Raw genomic sequence first — 25,833 nt, forward strand, 5'->3', positions numbered from 1 at the left:
GAAATGATTACTAATCGCTGCTTTTTGCCTAAGACAGCTAAAATGACCTATTTCCTCAGCTCATCAGCTGAGCAAACTACTGATTTCAAGATGTGAGAAACCATCCTTGTTCTTTGGTTCCAAACACAATTTTGTTTCTGTAATGAAATCGAGGAGCAAACATGACCTGGCTGAAAGAGAAGCACACAAGAACCACATTCATCCCATAAACAGAAGACATGAATGGGAAGCAAACAGACAAACCTAAACCATAGCCTAAGAGTTTATTAAATAAGTTTAATGATTTTATTATACATCAGTTAGGTTAACATGTGCCCAGGACATTCCAGTAAATGTGAGGAGGTAAAATGTAAACTACTGTTAAAATAAAACTGTACTAGCGCTTCGGGCAGCAGGAAGATAAAAAGTTCACCAGAGCTCTCAAGTGACCCATCACATGGAAATTAATTACAGATGTCAGGGGCCTGATTCATTATCTCCTGGAGTTGAAAAGTATCAACTACCTTACGAACACAAAACAAACCCCACACTGGATACGCCTCACACTCCATTAAACTACTCGGGTGCATCAGTATTTCCAGGACTGAACATAACTTTGTGGCAAAGTAATTAATCACTATGTATGCTTTATAGTTAGCACTGTGAGCCACATACTCAATGTCCAAATGTTTTGATTCCAGAAGCTTAATTTTGTGGTGGTTTGTTTTTGCCAGGAAGGGTAGTCCTCAAACATCAACTCACCTGAGAATTTCAAATGGCAAGTGAAAATCATGTATTTACAAGTGGCTCTGGGGCTTCCCTTTCACTTTTCTCTGACTCATGAACAGCACTAAAGGTTTCTTTCCCTAAAAAAAAAAAAAGATCCCTCAAAACTGAAACAAAATAGGGACACCTTACCAGGAAAATATGCAAAAACATGGAGCTGCAAACAACATTCTTCCATAATTTCAGCTACAAGTTGCTCTTAGACCCATGGAATGGCCTCACTCCCAGCGAAATCTAGTCCTATCGGAAGGAAAAGTTACCAGCAGCAAAGTTATCTAAAACCAAATACAGTCTCCAGAACACAGAATTTAATATTGAATTAAACGGCTTCGAAATATAGCCAGCCTTGTCTTCAAAAGCCATGAGACATGCTCCAAAGAAAGGGATGTACTACACAGGTCTTCTATGTATTTCTACAACTTACACATAAGCGATGTTTAAATAAGCTGGTAATTCAGCTCAAGGAAAGCAAACAAGTAAAACGAGGCGCTGATACAAGGCCCCTGCACCTACAGGAGAGTTTCTACTTCAGTCCAACTTCAGTGTGGTTAGTTGGAGACCGAATGTTCCCCACCACAGATGTGGTTTGAAGTTGTCTGATGGTCCAACCACTGGTCCATCTGGAGATGATTAGATCTTACTTAGGGTGATGAAGATTTGGTGCTGTTAAATCAAAGATGTACTTACGCAATCACAAACAAATCCTGCTTCCCTTCTCCCAGTTTATTGTCCTCTCTTGCTTGCACTGCCCTGTTCCACTGCCTCCAGGACACCATGCCCATGGCATTTTAAGTAATTGACAGGATGAAGGCAATCTGCACTGTCATAACTGTTCGAGTTTGCTTCTGTGCACCCATAAAGAAGGTTGTGTCAGCTTAAGGGCTGCTAAGTGAGACAAACTCCAGCTGCAGAGGGGAAGAAAACCTCCAGCAACAGCTGGGGCTGACTTTGTTGAGTCACTTTGGGATCCAGGGGCTCTCATGCTCCAACCCCACAGCCTGTCATCTGCCCTTCAGGGATTTTCAGTGCTCACCTCCTGTTAACTCTCCAAACCACGTGGAATGGCTCTTGGTCACAGGAATATTTCAGTACAGGAGTCTTTGGGTAAGGAAGACTTTCCACCCCTCCTCTGCTGGCCACTGCCTTTCTGAGGATCAGATACAGGTATCTAACTCCCCATGGGTCTTCCACTTTCCTGAAGTATTTGGCAACCTTCCCTGAAGGTGGCAAGGTGACACCACAAACCTAAATGCCCCAGAGAAACTCAATTACAATGAAACCCTTGAGATCCCCCCAGTGAGTCTGAAAAAGCTGAGAAACAGAGTGTGTTCAGAAGGGGGATGGTTGGTTTCACTTCTTTTCCCCATCCCTTAAGCTGACAAGGGCCTTGGGGTTTGTCAAGGTTGTGGGTCAGAACATAAGCTGAGTGCCCAGTCAGGCAGGACCCTCCTGGAAGCTGCCTTGCAGCCATATGCACAGTTCTTTGTCCAGGACTCAGGCAGAGACTTTGAAAAAGAAGGACGCTGCATTCATCTTTTGTTTATTTCAGGTGTTTGACCAGAATAAATTATTAGGAAAAATTATTAGGACAATATTAAGAAGAAGAAAAAAAAAAAAAAACCAGGGTAGATTTATATTAGATATTAGGAAGAAGTTCTTTACCATGAGGGTGGTGGGACACTGGCACAGGTTGCTCTGAGAAATTGTGGCTGCCCCATCCCTGGCAGTGTTCAAGGCCCAGTTGGATGGGGCTTTGAGCAACCTGGTCTAGTGGAAGGTGTTCCTGCCCATGACAGGGCATTGTACCTATGTAAGATTTAAGGTCCCTTTCAACCCAAACCGATCTACGGTTCTGTGATTCTAGAAGAAGAGCCGTGGGTCAGACATCCTGCTTAATACCCTGTTAAGGATCCCCACCTCTCCTAGGCACTAGCTAGGGCACTAGCTCCTCAAGTGCCCTACTGCCCAAGAGGCCCGATGCCCACCTCAGAAAAGGCCGTGCCCTGCGCCCGGCTCCGTGACGGCGGCGAGGGTCACTCAGACGGGGATCCCTCCTGCGCCCAGCGGGACCCACCGCGCTGCTCTGTGCACGTCGACAGGTGCCCGGCCCAGTCCAGCCGCCGACGCCGCGAGCCGGGGGCGCAGCGCGGCCGCTCGGGCGCCAGGAGGAGCCGCTCGGTGCCGCTCTTTCCCCCTCCGCGGCCGCCGGCGGCAGCCGGCCCGTGTGCCGAGCGTGTGTCAAACCCACGTGCTTCGGCAGCCCGCGCCGGGGAGCGGCGACCGGCGCCTGGGCCCCGCACCGCGCATCGCCGACCGGCACAAGGACCTGCGCCGGCCCGACCCGCACCGCGGCACCGCGGCCTGCAGCGGCACCGCGGCGGCAGCCGGGAGGAGGGCGGCGTTTTCCTGCGCGGCGCCGCGGCCGTCGCCCCGCCGCCGGCGAGCGTCAGGCGGGGGGAGGCTCCGGGCCGGGCCGGGCCGGCCCTTCCTCTGGCCCTCGCGCCCCGAGGATGGCAGCGCTGCCCGCACGAGTGGCTGGCGGCGGTGTCCCTCCTCCTTTTTTTTCCGGCAGCGGCGGCGGCGGCAGCGGCGGCGGATCATTGTTGTGTGGGAGGAGGGCGGCGGGGATGGACTTGATCTCTCAGGTCTCCTGCTAACGCGGCCGCACAACGCGCCCCGCCGCCCAGACAGCATCCGCCAGGGCCGAGTCGAGCCGCGCCGGGCAGGGAGGGACTGGCCCCCGCCCGCTACCCCGGCGGCTTTATTTTTGGGGGCTCTGCTGCTCCTCTCCCTCGCCCTTATTTCCCCCAGCGCCCCCCCGCTCGCACACACGCACAGGGACACGCACGCACCCTCCTCCTTTGCCCTTTCAGCCTTCCTCCCCCGCCGTCCTCCCGCGCCGTCTCCTGCCGCGGCAGATGCGCTGGGGGTCACCGCACAGCTGGGACTATGGTGAAATTTCCAGCGCTCACTAACTACTGGCCCCTGATCCGGTTCCTGGTCCCTCTCGGCATCACCAACATCGCCATCGACTTCGGGGAGCAGGTAAGGCAGCGCCTTTCCGGGGACACCCTCACTCACCCGCCTGCCCTTCCGCAAGGGCCGGGCCGACCGGGCTCGGCGCCTCCGCCGGGGAGGGAAGGGAAGGGGAGCCGGGCTGTGCCGGGCCGGGCCCGGCCCCGCCGTCCTACGCCGGCGCATCGCGGCTGATCTCACGGGGTGCCCGCATCCCCGCCCGGTGCACAGGAGGGACGGCGGGTCTGGGTGGCTGGCTGCTCTTTTGGTTTGTTTTTTTTCCCCCCTTGTATTTCAGGATTATATAATCTGAAATTACATCATGCGTTCGCCGGGGCTGGTTCTGGTTTGTGCCCCGCGTTCACACTGCAGCTCAGGTGCAGCAGCCCCTAGCGCAGCGCCGCGCAGCCCGGAGACCGGCGTGCTAGAGGAGAATGGGGGGAAACCGAAGGGCGCCGCGCTCCCCCCGCCCAGCCCCGCGCTGCCGGTGCCGGTGCCGCAGCGGCTCGTCCCTCCCCGCCCCGCCGCCGGCAGCCCCCGCCGCGGCATCCCGGGAGGAGGGCGGCAGCCGCTCCGCATCCCGTTCGGTGAGGGAGCTGCTTCCCGGCGGGGCTGCGGGCAGGTGAGGCTCTGGCTGAGCTTGTTCCTCCGCCGGTGTGCTGTGAGTCGGGAGTCCGCGGTGGTGGGCGCAGGGCAGAAGCCTGGAAGGGTCGGGGCGCAGCAAAGGGAGCTGCTGTCACCGTACTTCAGCCCTGCTGAAATTCTCTAACGGCATTGGTGACCTAAGACTGTCCCCTGCCAAGAGAACAAGGAGATATCCCACTGTACCCTGACTTACCATCAGACCCCCTTACATGCAGCCCTCCTGCTTCAGCCTCTTCATCCCTGCTTGCTGCGTTTGCACAGTAAACATGCTTTGCGCTTGACATACCCGTTCCTCCTTTGCCCAAGCTTTACAGGCAGGGTTCTTGTTTGCCACAGCACTGTGGTATGGGGAAATCTCTGCTCTCCTGTTTCGGTATTTATGACAGGTAAGGTCCCAGCTGCACTGGAGGGAGCCTGTCATTACAGTTTTAGTAGGACAGTGTACTCTAATACTTACGAGTGTTAAGCTGGGCAGCCACAGTAAGTATCGTATCCCAAATAGCTTTTATCCTTGTCCTAAGTCACTTGGTTTTGCTGAGATTTTGTTTTCTAAGCAGACTAGGCACTTGCTCCCATGCTCCTTAAGCAAACATACTAGAAAGTTAGCAGTACTTCCTCCCATTTTTAAAGAAGAAAGTGAAAGGCAAGTATTACAGTGGGAAAAAATAGCTAATGTTAATCATATGTTTGTCAGGGATGTGTTAATCTCATTTTGCTTCTTAGTCCTTTAAATTTAAATAAGCCATGATACTAAAAAATGCAATTCCATCCTTGTCTAACAACTGTGTACTTTCCTACTAAGTCAGTCTTCTATAAATCATACTCAGAAGTGAGGGGGAGGTAAAACTAAAGATAGAAATGACAAGGGAGAAGGTGATTTAAATGCTAATAACTGTGCCATCTTAATAACATGTAGCAGAAGTTAAATTGAAGGCACTTCACTCAGCAAACTGAATATGACAGGTGTATGTATGCCGTTTGCTTCATACAAGGTCAGCTTGAGGCAAAAATCCATGTCAGCCCATAAAAACCGTCCTCCTGGATTCAGTGTGCTCTGGACCAGGATTTAAAATACGAGCAAGCAAGAGGTTACAGTTTTGTAACCTCTAGCTGGCTGGGTGCCAGTGACACGGGAGGGATGTTAACATGTGGATGATAAATGAAAGCACTTACCTAAGCAACTTGGATGGTATTAGGGACAAAATATCTCAGAAAATGTGTTTTATCTGATAGCTGAGTCAGGATTGATCCTCTGGGAGAGCTGGGGTTATTCCCTGTCTCAGATGGCAGTCTGGGGAGGTGCTTAATTGAAAAGGGAAAAATCTGGCAAGCAGGATGACTCCTGCAGAGAACTCCAGCTCAGGAGTGGGACCTGGGAAGATGCTTTTTGTACCAGCCTTGTGGGAGACTTAAATACATGGAAATCAGGAAACCAAGGCACGGACAAAGTTACTCCAGGTCTGAAGAGATCCTCTTACAGGCAAAAGGACATGGATTTTATTTTTCTGTGTATAATGGAAATGGAATCATTGTTTACACTTTTAGGGCATCACAGTTGGACTTGTGTGGCTGAAAATATATTGACTTGCTGAACCAGTCACCTTTCTGCTCTACAAGATTGTAATAATTTTAATGTCGGGCCTGAATGGAAGCAACATAGGAGAAGGGATGTGCCAACAGATATCTCCAAAAACACTGCCACACCTCCTCCTGTGAACATATGCTGCAGATAAAAAAGATTTCTAAGAATGATAAGTAAACTTTGCATGAAGCAATATTACCCGCTTTGGACGATACTGTAAAAGAGACAAGAGGACTGTAAAAAAATTAGGGAGAGAATGAACTTGCTTGACCAGGGAAGAAGTGTTTAAGAAATGTTGTAAGTCATAAACCCTTCTGATTCGTCATATCTCAAGTGGAGAGAGTATTTGGAAGCAGAGTGGTCAAAGCAGAACCTTTTCAACAAAACCTAATACTGTGAGGTACCTGAGACTGAAAAGTGAGAAACAAAGAGAATCTCACTTCTTTTTTTTTTTTTTTTTTAACTTCTTTTTTGCCTTGAGAGGCTCCTTTAGGTGTTGAACAGTTTTATTCAGCAGCAAACATCACTAGGAAATTGCCAGATCCTTGGTATGTGACTGTCGCTAGATTTCTTGATACTTCAAGGAAAATTTACAGTAAGGCTAGAGAATATTTGTAGAACACGGTTTGTGACTGTCACCGTTGCCCCAGATGAGATGCTTGCTGTAGCAATTCTGTTTAGTTTGTAGGAAGTGAAAAATGCTCGAGCAGTGCTCCTTGTAACTAACAAGCTCAGCTCCTGCAGTCACTTCCAGAACCCCTGTATCCAGCGAAGAGCCTCCTGTTGACCCTTGGACCCTAATCCAATAATGCTTTAGGACAAAGCTATATTACAGAGTTACTCCAATCCAGTGAGCTAACCTCATCTGTTCACCTCATAAAACCTTCTTAGACAAATATCTGATTCTTCCCCTGCAAAAGGTAGTCCTGATGCATGACCAGGTAAATTACCAGAAGATTAGGGGTATAAACAATTTCTAATCTATTTCCATGCTTTCCTTCTGCAATCCATTTCCCTTACAATTTATTTACAGTACCACATAGCTTTTATGAAACAAAATACTATGAAGCTTTCTTGTTAAAGTAAGGCCTTCAGGAAAATAGTCCCAAATATTTTGGCTGAATGTTCCTTCTCCACATAAATGTATGTCTATGCATGCGTGTTTGCACATTATTTATTTATTCATCTCCTGGTCTATACATGCGCACACAAATATACACAACAGAGTCATTTTCATCCCAAGAGCTTAACGCTTGTCACCAGAAGAGAGACTCTCCCTTTCATTCTGCTGGATGGGAGCATTTGACTCTCAACATGTTACCTAGGATTCACAGTAATAAGTGTTTTATTTAGAGTTCAGCTGCTGGAGAGCAGAGTTGGCATTAAAAATCCCAGCTCCCGTGGAAAATGTTGTTGGGTATATTCGGCTGAAAATCAATAAATAAAGAGATAGATGGGAGCAATAGATGGGAGCTTGCAACACAACCTCAAACAACTTGCTAGCAAATAATACCACTGTTACCCCGTGCATTCAAAAATCCATCACCACCCACATCAGTTTTCCTTTTAACACAGTTTCAAAACCACTCACATATTGTGGTGGGCTGATTCGCGATGTATGTGTACATTTGCATTGGCATTGCTGTAAGAGGGGCAAGCTGAGGTATGCATTTAGTACGCTAACTTTCTCAGAAGCACAGAATCTGCCCTAGACAGTGTTAAGTACAATTTGCAGATATGGCCAGTAACTCTCTCTGCTGCTCACAGGGTGGCAAAGGCCAGGCCAAGAGCAGTATTTTGAACTCGGGCCCTGTCTGCAGTAGTCCCTTAATTATCAACGGGAACAGTAGGAGGGTTTTTTCCTTTCTGGCTATCATATAGCCAGCCCTGGATCATTAGTTTCAATTGCTGTCAGTAGCTGTTGGTTGAGCAGGTTTTTTGCCAGCATAACTGTTACATATGCAGACATCATGTTCAAGCAGCTTGCAGGTCCTTGGAAACTAAAACCAAGCAAGCAAAGTCCTGCTGCTGCTTTCTCCTGAGCTCACTCGGGTGCTCTGATCCTGCACAGAAGTTGCCATACGTTGTGCAAAAGGTAGTGGTTGGGATCAAACAGGCGAGCTGTAAAGGCTAAACATTTTGGATTCCAAATTATTTTGCCATAATTGCTTGAAAAGCAAACTGTTTTGATTTTTTTTTCCATGTAGTTGAATAGGTTCTGTTTGTGTTTTGTTTTTAAGTGTTGCCAGAAAAGGAGAACAAGTCATGAATAATGTATCAAAAAGTATTAGTGAGCTTATCATCTGCTCATGCTATTTGCAAACCTAGCAGGGGGTTAAACATTTTGATTAATGCTTCATGAAGCTCATTTTTGGGGTAAGTGTTATTGTCTGGACGTTCAGAACAAGCAATGGTAGAGTTCACGTTCCCAGCTGTTCACCAGGGATTTGGGCCGAGTTGTGTAACCTTTTTGTGGCACAGTTTGCCTGCCTTTGAAGTGTGCCTACACACCTACCTGTGTGTCACTGGGATGAAATGAAAATTCACGTGTCAGAAGCACTCCGAGATGAAAGGTGACTTATGAGTGCAAAGTGCGCCTGTTATTGATGTTGTGAGAGGTCAGGGACTCACTTAAATCATGCAGGACTTTAGTGCTGTATAAACACGAAAGCTAACAAGGTCTTGCAATTGGTGTAAGCTGTGATGGTGTGTTATTACCACAACCACATTATTAGTAGGGTATGCTGTTGGAAATGCCCTGTTCGTTTTACATAAATGGGAACTACACAGCATTTTTAAATTAAGATGAAATTGCATTGAAGAAGTAGCAATTCTCAGAATTTGTCCCTCCGTATTGACTCCAGAGACTTTCTTCGAAGCAGTGCAGCCTTGCTTCCTTTTGCATGCCAGCCTGAGCCCTATGGACTTAGCTCCTTAACAGTCACCTGGCAGGCACTGGTGGGTTTGAAGCCATTGCTCAGTGGCCTGTAGGCCACACGGGCAGTTCTTGAGACTACCCAAGAGATTAATTAGGCTTGTATGTCAATGTTAGTGGTAGTGGGTGTTAGATACCAGGCATTGCATTCCCCAGTCACACAGAGCATTTGTTGGAGATTCACAGCAAGTGATGCACGCTGAGATCTGGGAAGAAGTCAAAGATCTCATAAAACATTTGCAGATAAAAGCCAGATCTCAACAAAGCTCTGATGTTCTTAAAGGTAACACAGACATGTAGTCCCGGTGACTAAACCAATATATATTTGTATTTTATAGCACATCAGGTACAATGTAAACAGGTTATGAAGAGCAGCAGGGCTATCACTGCTGAAGATTTCAGATGATACTAGAGATGATGAGAATGAACCTACAAATGAAGTGTCTGTCCCCTGCAGTGCTCCATGTTGCTGCAGTATAAAATACATAATTTAGAGGTAGGATCTGTGTTGTGCCTTATTTGTTAGTACCTTCTGGTTTTAAATCCTACCCTCTCCTTCCTTCACAAACCCCCTCAGTTCCCTGCTTCCCACTCCCATTGCCTCCAACCTCCCATGGCTGTGTCTGTCTGCAGGGACTTCTCCAGACTTTTACTGTTAAAAACTGGCAGGTTTTGTATTTGGTGATACCCATTAAGCATGTCTGAAGTAGTTGGCTGTCTGTATAGCCGCAGAAACAGCCTATTCCAGGAAAGAATGGAAGGAGGGAGGGATGAACAACCCTGTGCAGCACCAACCAGATGCTTACTTATTTCTGAAGTAGCTTAATTCATCTCAAAACTGTGAGTCCAGATGATATTTGCCCAGATCTGGTTGCTGGAAAATAAAATGTTGAGGTCTGTGGGGTGGGAACAATTCTCTGTATCAGAAGAGTAACCAATGTATTGCATTTACCACTTTGCTGAGCAGTCCTGAGTCCCAGTCTCCAGTGTGGAGGGCCTTCTCTGGAGATACTGCAGCCACACTGTCAGTGGATAGTCACTAAAAAATGTTGGGGACAGCCAAATACTTCTGGTGCATATTGCAGATGTAAGGGAATTGGGTCTTCCTCCCTATGCCAGTGAAAATCTAGTAGACTTAAGACAGCATTGGGAAGGATAGATGAAAATACCCAAGCCTAATTTGAAAAAAATGGGTTCAGAATTGAAATTGTGAAAGGGGTTTGAACCACTATATCCTGTGTCATGGAGAGAAATCCTCTACATAAAACTTGCGGGTTGAACTGACTGTTTAATTTGTTTCAGGGGTTTTCTTGTTCATTGGCAGTCCTGGGGTAACAGTTGGACTTGATGATCTTGAAGGCCTTTTCCAACCTGATTGATTCTGTGATTTCTTTTTGTTGCATGTTCACAAAACCAAGAAAGCTTATTTCTCTTTGCATTTGATTTGGTCTGAACTGGTTTCTTTTTAATCTTTGCTAATTTTGCTGCTGCATGGAGATCTCAGTTGTATGCAGTGGCTTATATGACATGACCAATCTTATGACTGTTTGAAGATAAGTGACTTTTTATATGCAAAGAAGGCATAAACGCAAGGCTCCAGCTCTGAAAGTGCACATTCTCTGTATTCCTATCTTGACCTTAGACATTTATCTCTTTGTGTGAATGTTGTCAGTTCTAAAATAGTGGTGTGTTTCACAAGGCAGTTACAGAGTTTATTCCTTCATGTTTGTAAAACATGGATGTAAGTTGCTGTATAAATAGCAAATTTAAATATATCTGCCAGCTCATGCAGAAACCTCCGTGCATAAAACTGAGCAATTGCAAACAGATTTTGGTTTGTAGCTACTTTCAGAAATCTGTGATGTTTTTAAATAACATGTATTACTGCAGAGCTCAATTCCAGTTTAAATGTTATATCAGAACATGTGTTTCTTAAAAGAAGAAATGGAAAATTTTTAATGATGCTAATCTAACCAACTATTGGTACCTCATCCTATTTATACTTGGAAACCGGTGTATTTTGGGGAGAGGGAAACAGGAGTGCTAATATGCAATTAGATCATCAGGTTATGCTTCCTTCCGCTTGCTTGATTTCTTACTGACATTATATTGCTATAGCTACAGTTTTAGACACCATTGCTGCCTTTTCAGATAACCATTAGGTGGAGAATTAAAAAAGAACTGCCATAAGAACAAGAGACTTAAATGACCCATGAACTTCAGTGCCTGAAACAGCAAAGCTCTGCAGTTCTTCCGTCTTCTGTCTCTGCTGTGGTATCGCTTCTCTTTCAGATTTTCCAGAGGACTTCACTGCTTTGCTTTAGATTTTGTCTGCATATACAGTTTTTCTTGATTAGTTCCCCTTCTGATGTAGCGCAGGATAAAATTGCCTGCATGAGGCATTAGCTAAGAATAATTTCAGGTATAAACACGCTTTCGGCTCCAAAGAGGGCTGAAGTGCAGCATTGTTATTTGCAAAACCAAGGTTGACTTCCGTAGCTTTTTCAAGAGCATTCTGGAAAAGGTCAAAGGAAAAATACTGGAGAGTTAAGAGCAGATTGTTAAAAAGGGAGTGCTACAGTGGCATGCAATCTCAAGTGCCAATTTAATTATTTTCCCCAAAATGATGCAAGAAATTCAGTGTTTCTGATTTGGCAGGAGCATTGCTGCTGGAGAAAGGGTGGCAGCTGTTGCCCAGCATGCCCGGTTTGCTTTACTGATGCAGTGGTTCAGCAAGAGTTCAGCTCTTAGCGTGGGAGGCGAATGAACTGCAAGACACAAGTTATTTTCAAGTGATCTGCTTCACAAAGTTTTTCTGCATTGCTGCTGGGTGGACGAGGCAATTGTCCCCAATCTTCTTCAGTTTTCAGAGCACAGAAAGCGTTCCACTGGAGGTGCAGAGAACATCACATCCGTTCATGCTGGAGAGCATATTTGTTTTTACATTTTTTTCAGTCACCTGTTTGCAACTCCTTGTAAATATTCCCTAAGGTATAGGGTTTTGTGGGGCTGAAAGCTGATAGCACCAAAGCACGCACTAGTATTCTTGCTGACAAATAACATTTGAAAGGCTTTTGGCAGGTAGATGGTCTGTCTTCTGGCCTTCTTAGCTGTGTTTTGTACTTCAGTTAGTGTCAGATGCAGGCTGTGCTTGAGCTTTCAGGTGCTGGCCTTTGGTCTGTGTGGCTGCATGGCTTTCACCTGCTCTGGCCAAAGAAAGCATTGGCACATGCCAGCCAAGACTGATATTTTTCCTTTATGGAATCAGGTGGGCAGCGTGTGTAGGTATAAGGGGCACAACCGCGTGGCACCCACTGTTCTTGCTGTTTTTTTTAATGGTGGTGTTTGACACCTACTTCCCTGAAAATACAGGATTTATGTTTATATTTTGGTGGTCTCTTTTTGCTGTTCACTCACTACTCATGCCGTGTTACCTCTCCTTCATTCTGCTGCAGATTGGTGACCAGTATCTTATTTTCATAACCTCTCTGTCAGCAAGCAACAACAGCTCTTGCTCCTGCAGCCATAGCCAGCTAAGTTGAGGTAGCTCTGAACCACCTCCAGCAGCTCCCTGCTCATTGCAAAGGCATTCCCTGCTGTAACATACCAACATGCTTCAAGAACTTGGCAGCCTTCGATCTCAGATCCACCATCCTGCAGATGAAAGACAAACTCTTGCACAAGTCCATCGTTACCATTTTCTCCGTCAGCATCCTACCAATTAACGAGCATTTAGGCTATTTGAAAAGAAAACTAATAGTGGCATTGCAGGGCAAGAAGACACTTCATATTTTCAGTTCTGGTGAGAGGGGAGAAAATGTTATTTATGTAAGAGGAAAGATTACAGAAGTGAAGGATTTATAGTTTGGACAAAAAAGGGAATTTGATAGCTGTCTGCAGTTGTATGAACTGCAGTGTGGTCATGAAAGAAGGGAAACGTGGCTAGCTAGGTCAGTGCTGTGAGGGAGAATGTGGCCAGGAGCAATGAGTGAGATTGGAGTTGGTTAAACACAATTTAGACCTGAAAAGGTTTCCAGATGACTTTGAACATTGTTAGAATTATTTGCAACCCACTGAGGCCAGGAGGCCAGCTAAGGAGATGAGCTCAAACCAGCTACCAACTCTGCCCAGCAGAAGTGAACATACTGGGTAATGTACTTGGAAGGGTAGCAGGTTTTTCCCATTTGTATGGCCTGTGGTGGGGGGGAATAAATCTCCTGATCTGAGTATTAGGATCATCCTGCTCATTAAATTCTAATTTTTGCCCTCTCTTGCTCATATTTTTTTGAAGCCTGTCAAAATAACCCCGGTTGTCCTTGCTTTTGTACAGTCATGGGGACATCTCTGGTCATTTTTCTCTGCACTTTGGTAGTACAAAGCAACTGGTAATGTGGGGCTCCAAATTTAGTTTGACAGCTCTGTCAGCTTCCCCTGTGGTTATGTTGGGGCGTAATGATTTTGCAATCTTAAGCATTTGCTTTAAAAGAGAAAGAAAGTACAAACTATGAAATATTTTTCAGCTGCTTAAGACACCGAAGGTAGTCACCCACAAAAAGCTTTCTGTTTGCTACAGGTAAATGCTTCTTCCAGGTACTTCTCAAATACACACATACACTGCACATGTATGTGCTGTGTTGTGAGCAGGAGACTACCTTTATAGGAGCGTTATACACCATGTGGTGCCAAAGTACTGTCTTGATTACTTACTGGCTTGTATCCAAGGCCAAATGGTTAAGGAAATTAGTCCAAGAGTTGTGCATGGAGCTACTTAGGTAATTGCACATGCACCTGATGCTGCTTATATTTTGAGCCACCTCTGGTTACTTTGCATTGTAGTGCTTGGATGTGCAAATGCTGTTTCATTTTTGAATCAATGGTTTTGTAGATGGATTTTATCTTTTCAGAATGTGACCTTGAGAGTACTCTTGATCCCCGCACCACTGTTCTTTATATACTTGTGGGCAGCCGTTTTACTTCAGAGTGTTTTATTTCAAAGCATGAAAGCATGACGACCTTTCAGCATTCACAGTCTTGTTCTCATATGAGCTTTCTGAGATGCAGTCAACGGTCTACTGGTTAGGACATGCTCCAGCATTGTGATAGTCTTGGGAAGAGCTTTCGTCAGCAATGCCTTCTGGATCTAATATATAAGTAGTGTGCTTTTTTTCTGCTAATACTGTGTGGAGGCCAATGTTTCTCTCTTTAATGAATTTATGAGAAATCACAGCAGGTAGCCTGCTTGACATTTTCATGTTGTAGGCTTGACCTGTTGGTGAGCTTTGAATCCCTGTCAGGAAAAGGCCAGTATAGTTGTGGGCTAGCTTTTCCAAATCACGGCATGCCTTTCTTGTCAGCTGCAAGCTCCTACCGCATTGTGGGTGGTTGCATCACCAAGGAGAAAATATCTAGCAAAGGCACAATCATTGCCTTGGGACTTTGTGAAGAAAACCTCATGCTAAGTTACATATTTGTGACTTGAGCTCCAAGGGTTGGGTCGTGCTTGCAGTAATCTGCAGATGAGGAGTCTGTTGTATTCAGTGTGCATCCACTGATTGGGCAAGGGAAATGAGTAGTAAGAGAGAGGGGTTTAGATCAACAGGGAAGCTGCCTGAAAGGGAAAAGCCTGACAACTTTGGCTTCAGAAGTACAAGCACATACCAGAAGTCCCAGTGTCCAGCAAATGCCTGTCTCGGGTCATGAAAGCTTTTCACCATACTGGAAAGGCTGAGATGCTTACAAACGAAGTGGTTGCAGGGCCATAGTTTCATTACTCTTATCTTGCTGAATAAGGAACTAGATATTTTTTTCCTTCCTCCTCCCACTGGAAGTCTAAGTAGACAAAGGAGTCATGCCAGTGTAAATTTAACTTAATGAGAAGGCCATCAGGTTCTCTGTGACCAGCACCAAGAAGAATGTTAAAGCAATACTCATGCAGATGGCGATAAAGGATAACCTGCGCTGAGCTATAGAAATAAATGGAGGAAAAAATATGAGTCACTAATATCCTTGACCTTTTTTCAAGAGCAGATAAGAATAGTAGCAGCACGTGAAACCATTAGATGCGAATACGGTGATTTCTGGATGAGTTTGCCTTATCTCTTGAGAACTCTGAGTATGGAGTGCTATGGCAAGAAATAAGCAAATGGGCTGGACAGGGAAGTGCTTATGTCTGCAGCCAGAATAACAAAGGATATTTGAGTATTTTTTTTACTCTTGACACACTCACAGCATTGGGGACCCTAAGCACTGTTTCACTTTGCTGTTGACACAGTGTAGGGGTGAGGGATGCACAGACAGCATGGCGTGGTTACAAAAGAAAAAGATTAGTAACTGTTTTGCAAGAGGTTATTATTGCAGTTTCTGGGAGTTGATTTCAAAGGCCACTACAAGCATGAGTATCTCTCATTTGCTCTCCATAAAGAGTAGTGCCTCTACAGTCTCATGACATTTAGCATCAAATAGCTCTACGTTTCTCTTCTTTCTGTTTTGGCCAGATAAGATTCTATAACCTCAAATCTTCTGTGTATACCCCTTTGTTTTGTGATTCCTTTGTGAAAGAAAGAAAACATTCTACTGAGAAGGAAACAGGATATAAAAACGAAGTCCTTTTTTTTCCCTTGTACTGAATCTGTGCATGACAGTGCACTGGTGCAGCACGATAACCAACTGGTTATCGTGTCTGGTGTCTGCAGCCTGCCAAGCTGACCCCAGCAGGATCGAGCATCATCAATCTCATCTTCTAACCTGTTTTTTCTTTTTTTTTTTTTTTTTTTTTTTTTTTTGTATCTTTATACATATTTATTTGAAACGGGATCTTTTGGGTTCAGCCCTGGGTTGGGGCCACCTGTGCACTGCTGTGGTTTGTGGCCCTGGACAGCTCCTGAACCTCTTCCCTGCCTCCTCCTTCTCAACCTGCCACCCATTTGCTACCCTTTTTCTTTCCAGAGAAGTCTGTAATCTTCAAATATCTGCTTCGCTTCTGTCCTGTCTACTTTTTCTTTTCTGTCTCTTTCCAGGGGCTGCCTCCAGAGCATGTACCATTGCTGTTTGGAGGCAAGCAGCCCCCTGTAATCATGACAGCAAGGCACCCTGCCTCTGACAGACTCTTTCCTTGCAAACAAGAGGTCCAGTTCAGCAAGAGAAATGCTTAACTCGAGATCTTTTTGATGTCTGTGGGCTTTGAATTTAGACCGGAGTTAAGCTTATGCACAGGTGTTTATCTCATGTGAGGCAACCAGGCTTCAAGTGAAGAATGTGAGCTGTGTAAAGCTGCAAGGTTTTATCTAGCAAAGAGTCCGTGTTCTCCTCTTCTTCCTCCAGACATGCAGTTGCAGTACCAGGAAACGTGCTACCCAGCTATCCATAATTCTCCTTTCATGTCCTGCCATGTCAGGACCAGGTCCGGGTCAGTCTGGTTCAGGTCCTTTCTCTCAGTGCTGGCTGCTTTGCCTCTGATGGTGACCTGAGGCTCCTGCTCATCCTCACTCCGGTGGCTTGTTTTGAATTCCTGCTCAGCACGATGCTACGTCAGAGAAGCAGTTTTTCTCCCTGCATGCTGATGTCTGCTGGCACGTGGTAAGTGCCTGCTGTCCTCACTGGTGGGGTTTTTTAAGATGTTGCATACGAAGGTTTGGGTGATTGTTCTGTCACTAAGTCTTAAAGCCAATTTCTGGATCACAGAAGAGAATAACATTGCCTGCATTCCTTGCATGCCTGCTCATCCTGCCATATAGGTCTCATTGCTGTAGCAATGGCCAGTGATGTTTTCTTACCTGCAGGGCCAGAGATAAAGATGTTGGAGTGCTGAGGGAATCTAATCTCAGCAAAGCTTCTTTTGGATCAGAGAGCAGTTCTGCTCTTTGGTGTATTCTTTCAATCCTTTGAGGAAACCTGGGAGAAGCATGCCGAGCTCAGTCATTCGTACACAGGCATGAATGTATTGAGCAGAGAGGTCCAGGTGTTGTGAAGTAGGTGTTCAGTGTAGGTTTCAGACACTAACATGTCCATTTTGAACCTGTGCATCACTCAAGGGACTGTGGAGGTGTTTAGAACCATACTTCATATTATAAACACTTTTAAAAAAGCCATAAATGATTTGGCTTCAGACATTTCCAGGTCATAACTAAATTACTAGGCTTGTTTCATATCAGGGATGAATAGCACAGTGTGAGTCAGACCCATCACATGTTTTGCATTAAACTTCTCCTGAGCCAACACTGATCTTTAGACTCTTCGTAAAAATCTCCCCATCTTACAGAAATTTCTGATAGCATTTCTACAGAGGTTGATAACAAATTAAAAAGTAAAGCAGAAGCATGGAGGAGAGTGAGGAATCCAACAATGGAAAGAGTCAAAACACACAACTTGGACAAAGTATTCTGAATAAACAAGTAGTGAAATAACAGCTTCAGTCGTAGTTAGCTTTCAGCTTCCCTAACACTCTCAAGAGTTCAAACTGCAAATCTTGTAAAATGTACTAAAGCAGGATCTCCTAACGAATATAAATGAGTATCTCCCTACCTAGGCACTGCAAGCTGCCTGAAATATTACCACAAAGGGCTCCCGTTTTCTTTGGGAGAGGGGAAAGAAGAATATGAAATACATGAGAATGACATAAAGATGAGAAGGCAGGAGATCTTGCAGGATTATCTCATGACTTCTCTCCTAGTAGAGATAATATATGCCCCAAGTGAGATTTTCACCTGGAATACTTTGCACAGTTATGGCCCTACATGTATAAGGTCAGTTCAAGCTTGTTCTAAGGATTAGGCAAAAGAAACCCCAGGTATTAGTTTTTGTTTTGTTGTTTTTTTTTTTTCTTTAATCAACCCATCTGAGAAGGAGAAACTGAAAAATTTTGATTTCTGTATCCAAGCAAAGACGGGAAAAGCATGAATAAAGTTGTTCCCTGTGAGTAGGTAAGGGAAGATGTTAGTAGACTGTAAAGGAGCACATCGAGTAGCAACACCTGACTGTAAATAGACAGTGAGTACTTTTAATCTGGAAATGAGAAGGTCTCCAGACTACCAGAAGAATGAGGCTCTGGAAAGAGCAAGAGCAGAGAAGCTGAACTACTTGTTTTAAAGATTGTGTTAATGAATGACATCCTATTGCATGCATGCCTGGAGCACAGCAAAGGACTGAAGCCTGCAACCTTGGAAGTTGTTTCCATTCCCTGCGTTATGGGAAGAAATAGAGAATGCAGAACTTGGTACAAACAAATATTATTTTGTATATATGTATATACATTGTGTATATATGTGTATGTACCTCCAATATATGATCGCTATATGCACGAAAAGGAACAGGAGACCCTGAGTGGAGGTGCATAAAAGCAGATGCTACTGTCCTGTGATTACCTAAGAGAACCTGCTGTTGCTGCTTAAGCTCTAACTTTGAATGCTTTCTCTTCTCATAGCAATTTTTTAAATCTCTCTGAATATGCTGTTGTTCTAAAATGGAATCATAGAATCATAGTATGGTTTGGGTTGGAAGGGACCTTGAAGATCATCCAGTTCCTTCCCACCTGCCATGGCCAAGGCGCATCCAACCTGGCCTTGGACACTTCATACTTGATTTTTAATCTCTTTCTTAGATGAAACAAATAAATAAATAAATCATTGCTTACTTGAGGCCCCCACAAACCCTGTTCTCTCAAAAGAATGACAGTTCATTGAGATGCACGACTCCCAAAACCGCGATGTGTGCCCTCACCCAGGGCCACAGAGGCAGGGTGGCTGCTTCTGTGGGGCTGACATTGCTGCTGCTGCTGCTGACGCCAGCAGACAAATGAAGCTCTGTTCATTTTCTGCTCCAGCAGAATGAGTGGGGGGTGGAGGATGAGACAGGAGAAGGATGAGCTTGGGGACAGAGATTGCTTAATCCAATGAGGAAACTATGATGAGAGAAGACAGTGTATATTCAGGTTCATAAAGAAGTGTTTTCAATCATAACACATTAAACAAAATTTGGAAGGGTTTGGCAATGCCCTTTTATCGCTGATCACAGGACAGCTTATCTGTTCATTTTTGCTGTTTCACATGCTAATGTTAAATCAAAGCTGAGTGTCAGTGTTTGCTTTGTGGTTGTCATTGACCCTGATTTAGGACAATCTCAAACTATGAAATACCTGTTTGATTTCTCATCTCATCATTGCTTATGGCTTCTCCCAGCATTCCATATATAAGGCTGGCATTGTGATTTGAAGATCCTTTTAAACATTGCTGCTATAGTGTATTCTTAGTAAAAAATGAGAGTGCCAAAAGTGTGCCAGAGAAGGAAGCATCCAGATTGTGCTGAGCGTACCAGAAGAGTGTACAGGAGGGAAATGCTTAACACCCACTGGCCACTTCAAAAGTCTCAGTCTGTATATTTCAGTCTGTTTGAATTGTGCTGCTTTGGTCCTTCTGAAAACAAAGCAACCATTAATACAGCAATGAGATATTGAAAGAAAACCGATATCACAAGTTTTGTAAAATGCATACGGTACCTTCAGAAATGTGGCATTTTAGAAGTGCAGGCATTACATTTGTTGGCCTCTGCATAAATGTGGCAAATAAGAACCCCTACTAGTGTTGCTCTAGTTGATTAAAAATGTGATTTTAAAATGTTTTCATGATGTGACTAGAACAATGCATCCTGAAAGGAGAGCAAATGCTGAAATGTGAGAGGCTTGCTTCTGTGTCTGAGAGATAAAGCATTTTCATCTGGCTGAGTTGAGGTTGAGGGAAAAGGGACCTTTATTTGACTTGGGGGCTTCTGCATTCATTTTAGTTACGCCATGTACATGCAGGTGTCCAAGAGCTGATAGAGCATGGTCTAATTACTCTGCTGAGAGCAAACAGAAGCACATGGCCAGACCATGAAGTGTGTTGTACCTGCTTTGACCTACAGCCATCATCTGGCCCTACTCCTTGTTCAGCCATGCTGAGAAGAGGCAGGCAAAAAGTTTGTCTCACTCTGCCACTGCTGTACATGCAGAGAGGTGAATTCTCCAGCTTATGTAAAGGCTGTTGACCTTTATATTTTTTTTCAATCAGAGCAGAGTTCATTCTTCCACAAATAAAGTGGCAGATCCATTTGCTTTATACTTGCATCCTAGACTCAGAAAGGTTGAAATCTTTCTGCAACATAACTATTCCCTTTTCATCTCTAATGATCACTCTTCATTTCTATTCATTGCATAGGGAAGTGGGTGCAGATTTCACATATCCCTGAATGCGTTCGCTCCTTGAATAGTCGTTATGCTTCCCATAGCCATAGCAAGGTAGCAATGTCCTTAGAAATTGGAGAACTGTTTGTTTGGGTTTTTTTTTCCACAGTCTCTTTAAAATACTGATCTGTTTTATTCACTGTTGGTGGTGAATTAGAAATTTGCTGTATCATTGTTAACCAAGCAGAATAAAGACAGTCTGGAAATAAAAATTGCTGCAGCCTGTGCTGAGAGATGTCGGCCTTTGCTCAATGTCATTATGAAACTGTGAAGTCATCAGAAATTTTCCTCTCTGGGATGTATCAGGCACTGTGGTGCGTTTCCAAACTGAAAATGGAGCAACAGAAGTCTAGGAAGAAGAAAGGACTATCTCATGACATAAAAGCGTCTCCAGTTCTTTTTGGCTCACTGGAAGTCTTTGGCTGTCTGTAATATCTGATACCCGCAGAAAAGATAACTGAAGATCCATGACCAGTAAGTGCACTTCTAATCCAAGACAGCCTGTAGAGTTTCCATGTGATCAGTGGGAACTTTCTCCACATTAACATTGAAGCCATGCAAAAATACGACCCTTGAAAGTGAGCAGGAGGAGGAGATTTAGGAAAGGATAACTTATCTTCTTAATGACACTGAAGAACACAACACTCAGGAGAAACCCAATAGCATCAGCAGTAAAGGTCCCATTACCAGTGTCAAGGATGAAAAGGAAAGCCTTTAAGAAAAAGAGGCAATAAATTTGCTTTCCAACTCTTTTATCACCCAGTACACAAAAAGCCTGAGGGAACGAGATCTTACAATTGGAAGGAGTCTTAACGGCCCAAAAGTCAGCCCAGACCTTGGAACAAAAGCTATAGTCATCACATTGCTTTGCTTTCCAGACAAAGAACTTATTATGTAAAAAGCAGACTAAAACTCAAGAGCCTGGGATATGCCAATAAGCAAATATCCCTTTACTCAGTAAGAGAAAAAGATCAGGAGAGAGGAACAAATGCAAGGCTCCAAACAGCAGTCTGTTAACCTGTCAGACCAATGTGCATTTAAGACGAAGGTTCACTGGTTTTTCACCCACACGGAAAAACACCGCCTGTGCCTTTGCAATTTCTCTTGGTAACATCAAAGCCTCTAACAGTTCCACAGCTTCTGTCAGAAGGTAGTGCAGTTACAAAAGTGAGCGGTATCTGCGTATTCATATAACCTGATTCAGCTTCTTCCTCTTCCAGTAATGTAGAGCTGAAATCACTACTGAGTGCTTATTGCATATTAGGTATTTCAGAAAGGATGGAGAGAAAAGAATAGAGATGTTAGTATTTGAAACACCTGTTATTGTATTATTGCCTTTGTTTTGTACCAACTGTGTCACTAGAGCTAGTTTGCCATGGACCAAGAAGCCAGCAATGAAGGTAGTGACAGAAAAAGACACAGCAGCAGTGAGTGAAAAAGCATCTTTACTTAAGAATTATTACCAGATAATCCTAAAGAGACTGAAGGATGTCCATTGTAGAAGGATGTAACGAAAGCTCACAGATTTTAATGAAACTAACAAAATGAGGCAGAGAATGTTCTTTTCTTTTACTGCTCCAATAGACTGGTCTTTATTTGTAACTGAAAGGTATTTCTGTGAAGAAATCATTAGTATCATTATAGTAAGATGCAGAAGAGATCCCAGAAGAGATGAAGAAACCACTGCCTCTGCCTTCACTGGGTACCAAAGGAGTGTGGTCTGCAATGCCTCCATTGAAAGTCATTTTTGCCTACTGGAGGATCCAGACAGCATCTGCTGGGAAGAACAAGCTCAGACCTGAACAAGCCAAAAACTGATTCTCACTATACATAAGTGTGAGATGTTTTCTAGGAATAAAGCTGGTCCCCCATAATGTTAATTCCATGAAGATTAAATTCAAGGCAGTGATTCAGGCAAGTGCGTAGTTTCTGTTTGAAACTCCAAATTGTGAATTGCTCTATGTGAGTAGTTCTATTTTCCACAATTTTCTGTACAGATAAATGTTTATGTTACTTAGAGGAAGATCAACAAAACATACAGCTGACTATTCCCGCTCTTAACATAGTTAAACAAAGGAGGAAGGCTAGTTTGGACCATGAAACAGGCTGCTCTGAAGCTACATTTCATTCCTTTTTGAAAGATGGGTAAAGAACCAATTTTTCAGTATTGTATTGTATTGTATTCGTATGGCACTGTACCTGTAATCCCTTATTTGCTGTTGCAGCAGTAGTCAAAAAAAGATTGTTTCCTCCAGAAACCTAAAGACCCACCTTTTCAATGTAGCTCATTGCTTCTAAAGTTTGCGCTTTGCCCGCTAGCAAACATCTGCCTCCAATTTCTATGCAGATGCTCTTGATCACATGTATCTGAGTCATGCTTCTCTGGAAACATGTAGTGAATTCTCTAAATATCGAGCTGACCTAATGTTACACTGCTACCTGATAGCTACCTATTCACTGCTTCCTTTACTGGGGTATTGCAGGTCTCAGCGATGCTGCTGGAGTCTCAGCTTAGATGTCAGCGCTGGGGTAATTCATAGCTCTGCAGCCAGTATCTTTGAAGATGAAAAATGCATAAAATACATGTCTCAGAGAACCTCACAATCCTAAGGAAATTCCCTCCCTTCCACAAAAGCCTCCTCCCCCTCTCACCATATCTCGGGACTTCTTACTCAAATGGCACCTAAGCTTCTCTACTTTCCCAACCATCACCAGGAACCACCGAGGAGTTTTTACATCACTAACCCCTCTTGCTGTCACCTGGGTCCCAAAGCTCTCTCTGGCAACTTCAGTGTAAGTGTGCAGCTAACCAAGCCAGAACTCAGGTTAAAGCTATTTTTCACTTAAATAATTGGACTATTTGTTAGGTCATCAGCTGTGGAGGTAAGAGTTAGGGACAGGAGTGCTGTAAACAAATACGATGACAAGTACAGTTCACTGCTGAACATCTTGCACAGTTAAGAAGTCTGCTTTCAGATTTTTCTTCGCTGTTAGTGACCGTCACCATTTCACCTGTCCTGCCTAATACCTGGAGCTGTGTGATGCAAGTCACTTGCTGCTTTGCTCAATTTCCTCCTTCCTGTTCAATGAATACTTACCTGACCTAAAAATAAATGTGGATTAGTTTGTAAATACAATCCTTGGGCTGCAGGCTGTTAAGCAAATCCAGCCAATCGTGTATGTGTGATGAAATGAAAACTGTGCATTGATTTTTTTCCTGCTTTGAACCCCAGGCCATTTTGTATTTCTGGCTGCTGCATGCAGAATGAGCTGTATCTGACAGCAGAAGTGGACTTTAAAAGGCGAAATATAAATAACGTATTTGGAATGTGCCCAACAAGTTGAATCTTGCTTCCTCCTTTTTGCCTTCAAGTTCCACTTAATGGCTTGTGACCACCAACCTCTTGCTCTTCACTGAAACAGTAAGAATTGCCCTTTGCCAAAATTCAAGTCAATGTTTTTGAGCTGAAGAAACGAACTGAGAAGATGTACCACCTTGAAAACAGATCTCCTGCTGTGGATGCAGCAGCTCAGCAGCAGGCACTTGGTCCTGCCTGTCCTCTGGTGGCAGGAGTCATGGAGCCTCCCGTGGAGCCTGGGAGCTGTGCATCCCAATGTGGAGGCCACTACAGACCTGGCATTCCAAATCACATACAGTGAGGTAGCTCTGAAGCCATCACCCAGCACCTGGTGGTACTGCTGAGGGGCTCATTCAGACTAAGGAGATATATCATAAAGTAATATGTGAAGTCAAAATACCTCCCTTCCCCCTTTACCCACCACACCAAAAAGAAAGGTCGGTGTTTGTGTTGCTGAGGCCAACTGTGGCAGATAAACGTGGTGTTGCAGCGTTGCTGTTGCTGTGCTTTCCTGAGGACAAGCAGGAGTGCTGTGTACTGGAGAAAGGATTTCTCACTTGAGGCTGTCTGGGGACGCTGCAACTTGTGAGCTGTATTTCAGAGATTATGAGCTCTGTGTGAGCACCTTTTTCATACAGCAAGCTCCATTTGTTTGTAAGCCCAGTCTCTCCTTCCGCTATCTTAATGATCTCCTCAGTCCACATCTGGCTGCAGTTGCAAGCAGTGATGTCGTAAGTGTCCACAGAAGGTCACTAAACCTGACCCTTGGTTATCAGTAAGAACTTATCTTGGCAGCTATTTTCAAGAGAAGAAATGATGCAGAAGGCAAAGCTATGTAAGTGAAGGTCCCCAAATACTTTAAATGCCCCCAAATTCCCTGGCAAACAATGATCAAAAGGAAAAATTTCCAAAGCAGGGAAATGCAAACAGCAGTTTTGTCTAATTCTGTTTCTTTCTTATGCAACCATAAATTGCAAAATCTCTGTGCTGTATCTCAGCCATATCTGCTCCTGCACTTACAAAGCACCAACTGGCAAATATGTAGAAAATGAAAAGTCTAGTGCTTCAGCAAATACGGATGGTTGTGCATGTGTGTGCATGTAAAGGCAGACATATGGAATAGGAATAGCTCTGACTGAACATTTGGACCATAAAGTTCTACTTTGTTCTATGTTAACAGTCTGGATTTGTGTGAAAGAAATACATCCCAGGGCTACGGGGGAGAGGGAAGAAGGTTCTCCCTTAAAGTTACCCCAGACCAAAGGAAAGATATACAGGTCCACATCCCAACTCAGTTATCTGGCGAGCATAAAACTCTGGACACTTCATAAGTCTGATCACCACCTAATAAAAAATGTTGAGACACTAAAGTTGACTGGACACAGAGGAGCTCTGGGGTAGCAGCAAGCAGATCCAAACTTGAAAGCTTGTTTATTTGTTCTCTCTTTCACATGCTGATATCAGTGATGGCTGATATTTCAGAGTCAGATTTTAAGTTAGTATTTGTTAAATGTAGGTAAACCTACATGTTCAAATAACAAGACATTCTTGACAATTAACAAACTAATTATTAGCATGGCATGACTTAGGCAGTGTTAACATCACTTAAGGATGATCTCTCTTTTGTGAAATTTTGTTTCAGGAGATAAAGGTGTTATCTATACTATTTCTTCTGTTTATCTTAATTCCTATTCCATCTTGGCTTAAGCTGATTTTTGTAAGATCTTGGTTTGTCTTGTCTCTTTGGACAACCTACAGCTGAATTAGTGTCGGTTAGGTGAGGTTATGCAATTTTACGTATTGTCTTAGGGCTCTGAAAACTTGGACATTCAGCACAAACGTAAGCGTTTCAGCTCCAAGAGTCTGGAAGCTTTCTCATTTGCGAGGTGTTTTTATTCCTGCCTCAAAGCCACCACAGACTTAATACCACTGGGCATCTCCATTCAAGTGAGGAAAATCACTCGCAATCATAGAAATAGAACAATATTCAGCTAGAACCTCCTAATATTGCCATAATTACGATAAATTACATGACATTTCTCACTTTAACTCCCAAGTATCATAAATACTTCTAAAAGGAGAATCAAGTCCACAACTTTCTTCACAGAATGTAATAACCATAATCTTCACAAATTATTTAGATTTGCCATATAGAAATTTAAAAATTGAAAGTCAAAATGCACCATATACTTGAGCGGTGTCTCACAAGCAGTCTGCAAGTAAAACCGTACTGGTTAGTGTCAGTCTGGTCCTGGCACGATGCATATGAACATATGATTGTGGTGCTCCACTGACTTCAAAGCAGCTTTGTGCATGCCTC

The 25,833-nt window shown here is 44.1% G+C and overlaps 1 protein-coding gene across 5 annotated transcripts in view; it reads left to right on the top strand.

The window, feature by feature from the left end:
• The first annotated feature begins 3,416 nt into the window (after window positions 1–3,416).
• ANKH (ANKH inorganic pyrophosphate transport regulator) overlaps window positions 3,417–25,833 on the top strand; it is a 106,755-nt gene continuing 84,338 nt past the window's right edge. For 3 of the 5 annotated variants that reach the window (XM_080611547.1, XM_080611549.1, XM_080611548.1), the window contains exons 1-2: window positions 3,718–3,810; window positions 4,079–4,402. In XM_080611547.1, the coding sequence (XP_080467673.1) occupies window positions 4,103–4,402 (300 nt within the window). In that variant the 5' untranslated portion in view covers window positions 3,718–3,810; window positions 4,079–4,102. Of the gene's footprint in view, window positions 3,811–4,078; window positions 4,403–25,833 lie in introns of all 5 variants that reach the window. The other 2 variants (XM_080611552.1, XM_080611550.1) reach the window with 2 other exon arrangements.

Source organism: Psittacula echo, assembly GCF_963264785.1.
Source record: "Psittacula echo genome assembly, chromosome: 2".
NCBI classification, from domain to species: domain Eukaryota; kingdom Metazoa; phylum Chordata; class Aves; order Psittaciformes; family Psittacidae; genus Psittacula; species Psittacula echo.